General features: G+C 40.5%; 1 protein-coding gene across 1 annotated transcript; it reads left to right on the forward strand.

Annotated features, from left to right (window-relative positions):
• The first annotated feature begins 399 nt into the window (after positions 1 to 399).
• LOC142164561 (uncharacterized) lies at positions 400 to 1,514 on the forward strand. Its single transcript, XM_075222388.1, has 3 exons — positions 400 to 496; positions 1,063 to 1,250; positions 1,353 to 1,514. Exons 1-3 carry the CDS (start codon positions 400 to 402, stop codon positions 1,512 to 1,514), a joined length of 447 nt encoding a protein of 148 aa, XP_075078489.1.
• Positions 1,515 to 3,610: the final 2,096 nt, after the last annotated feature.

Consider the following 3,610-nt stretch of genomic DNA (forward strand, 5'->3'; position numbering starts at 1 on the left):
CTAAAAGAAAGAGGACCCGAGAGCGTTCACCATTCCACTATTGGATTGCGTGACATCGCATGAGACCTTTGTAATAATGGGGCTAGCATCAAATTAATACCTCTCGCCATCTTCAAGCAAGCTGGATTGGGAATGCCTAGGCCTACAAGTATGAGGTTATAAATCGCTGACTGTTTAAGAAAACGACTGGTGGGAATAGTTGATGATGTGCTTTTGAAAGTGGGGAAGTTTCTCCTCCCCGCCGACTTTGTTATTCTCGATTGTGCTATTGATAAAGAGATCTCCATCGTCTTGGGGAGACCATTTATTTCTACTGGGAGAGCACGCATGGACTCAAAATGAAATGAGATTAAGTTCCGGGTTAATAATGAAAAAGTTACCTTTCAAGCAAGTAAGGATATGAAACTGCCACATGCATACAAAACTATCTCAGTCATTGATGTTGTTGATGAGGTAGAAGATGACGTAAAGGTGAAAATGGAAGAAGAATGCCTTGGTGAGGCTTGGAAGCTATTTTGGTAAATTTTGATGGCGAGGACGTGGAAGGATACATGGAATCAGTGAAGGCATTGGAAGGGCTTGGTTGCTACAACTATTCACCAAAGAAGCTTTCTCTTAATTTAGATAATAGAGTCATCTCCTGCCACTAAGCCTTCAATTATTGAGCCACCACAACTTGATCGCAAGCCACTCCCACCACACTTAAGGTATAAATTTCTTGGCCCTAATGAAACTCTACCCGGAATCATTTCTTATTTGTTAAATGATGTGCATGTTGAACACTTATTTCACCTTTAGAGCGCACAGGCAAGCCATTGGTTGGACTATAGCAAATATTCGAGGGATTCCCACCGGAATTTGTGAGCACAAGATACAATTGGAGGAACAAATCAAACCTAGAATGGAACATCAAAGGAGGTTAAATCCTTAGTCAGACGCCATTTGGGCTATGCAATGGCCCGGCTACATTGCAACGATGTATGATGTCAATATTCTGGGACACGGTGGAGGATTTATTAGAGGTATTCATGGATGACTTATCTATAGTTCATGATTCATTAGATCATTGCCTCGGCAATCTTAGAAAAGTGCTCAAAAGATGTGAGGAGACAAACCTTGTACTCAATTGGAAAAAATGTCACTTAATGGTGGACGAGGGCATTGTCCTTGGCCACAAAAACTCCAAGCAAGGCATTGAGGTTTATCGAGCAAAGAATGAGATAATTTCCAAACTCCCTCCTCCTATTTCGGTAAAAGGTGTTCGGAGCTTTTTGGTTCATGCCGGTTTTTATCGGCGATTTATCAAGGACTTTTCGAAAATTGCTAATCCTATGTGTAAGCTTCTTTAAAAGAATGCTAAATTTGAATTTTATGAGAAGTTCCTAAAAGCTTTTGAGGAATTGAAAGCAAGTCTTACCACATCACCTATTATTGTCACACCTGATTGGTCCCTTCCATTTGAACTCATGTGTGACGCCATTGGTGTGGCTATTGGAGTAGTGCTTGGTCAATGACATAACTAAATTCTTCATGTTGTCTATTATGCAAGCAAGACACTCAATGGCTCCCAAATAAATTACATAGTAACTGAGCAAGAACGGCTTGCTATTGTCTATGATTTCGAGAAATTTCGAGCCTATTGTTAGGATCCAAAGTGATAGTCTACACCGATCATGCTGCTCTCCGCTATTTTATGGCGAAGAAGGATGCTAAACCAAGATTGATTAGGTGGGTTCTCTTGTTACAAGAATTTGACTTTGAAGTCAAAGATCAGAAAGGAATAGAGAATCAAGTTGCGGATCACTTATCTAGGCTTGAAGAGGCAGGTAGACCGAAAAAATATCTTAAAATTAATGATGCCTTTTCGAATGAATACCATTTGATAATATCTAGCACCTCCACTCCTTGTTATGCTAATATCACTAAATTTATGGTTAGTGACCTTATCCCCAATGAATTGGAAGCTTATCAAAAGAAACTATTTTTGCATGAGTGCATGAAATACTATTGGGAGGAATCTTTTTGTTCCGAATTTGCACCGGCAACATTATAAGGAATTGTTCCGGAAGATAAGGTGATACAAATTCTCAAAGTACGTCAGGACTCCCTAATTGGGGGTCACCATGGTGGAAACCTTACTGCGGCAAAAGTGCTTAAATGTAGATATTATTGGCCATTGATCTACCAAGATGCAAATCAAATGGTCAAGGCATGTGACCAATGTCAAAGACAAGAGTCAATTTCTAAAAGGCATGAGATGCCTGTGAACTTTGTGATGGAGGTTGGGATCTTTGATGTGTGGGGGATAGATTGCATGTGCCCCTTCGTAAGCTCTAAAGGCATGACATATTCTTTGTGGCAGTAGATTATGTGTCCAAATCGGTCGAGGCAATTGCCTTGCCAAACAATGAGGCAAGAGGTGTAACCACCTTCTTGAAGAAGAACACATTTAATCATTTTGGAACCCCAAGGGCCATCCTTAGTGATGGCGGTTCTTACTTTTTCAACAAAGCTTTTGCCCGATTGCTCGAAAAATATGGAGTTAAGCATAAGGTGGCTAACGCTTATCATCCTTAGTCAAGCAGTCAAGTTGAAGTCTCCAATCGGGAGATCAAGAGCATTCTAGCAAAAACGATTAATGCAAATAGGACCGATTGGTCAAAGAAGCTAGATGATGCATTGTGGGCTTATCGAACGACATTTAAGACTCCCATTAGCACCTCACCTTACCGGTTGGTTTTTGGTAAGGCTTGTCACTTGCTAGTGGATCTTGAACACAAATCCATGTGGGCATTGAAAAAATTAAATCTTGACTGGGCTGAAGCTGCTAATATAAGGATGACACAACTCAACGAGATGGAAGAGTTCCGTTTCCATACCTATGAGAATGCAAACATGTATAAAGAAAGAATGAAGTTTGTTCATGACAAGAAGATTTTGAAACGGGAATTCATATCTGGGGACTTTGTCTTACTCTTCAACTCAAGATTGATGTTCTTTCCAGGCAAACTCAAATCCAAATGGTCTAGCCCATTAAGAGTTGTGAGTGTGTCTTCTTGTGGCGCTATATAATTAGAATCCGAGGACGGGACTCGAACTTTAAAAGTAAATGACCAAAGGGTCAAGCATTACTTTGGAACCCTTGCAGAAAGGCAACTGGTAGAACAATTCACACTCAAGGATGCTCATGTACCAATCCCTACCACTGATTAGTCAAATTGGGCGCAACATTATCATGCCACGATGTTAAATCAAGCACTTCTTGGGAGGCAAACCATGTGTTGGTAATATTTTTTTTGGTTAATCTTTGTAAGTCTTGATTAGTTTGACGCGTGTGTTAATATATAGGTTACACAAAATACAAAGAAATAGGATGCAAAGGGAGAGGTAAAATGAAGGGAAGCAAGCTGAGCTTCAGCTAGTGGTCTGCGACAGCATATGTGGCCGCATAACGGATTTGCGGACTGCATAATGGTCGCAGACACAATCAGAATACCAGCCAAATCGGGCCTTAAATATACAGAGACAATTTCACTTCTGCAGCCTGTATAATTATTCTATGACCGCAGAATGGGTCGAGGAACTATTGCATGTTCCACAGGTAACACAT

The sequence above is a fragment of the Nicotiana tabacum genome, chromosome 1, assembly GCF_000715075.1.
Source record: "Nicotiana tabacum cultivar K326 chromosome 1, ASM71507v2, whole genome shotgun sequence".
NCBI classification, from domain to species: domain Eukaryota; kingdom Viridiplantae; phylum Streptophyta; class Magnoliopsida; order Solanales; family Solanaceae; genus Nicotiana; species Nicotiana tabacum.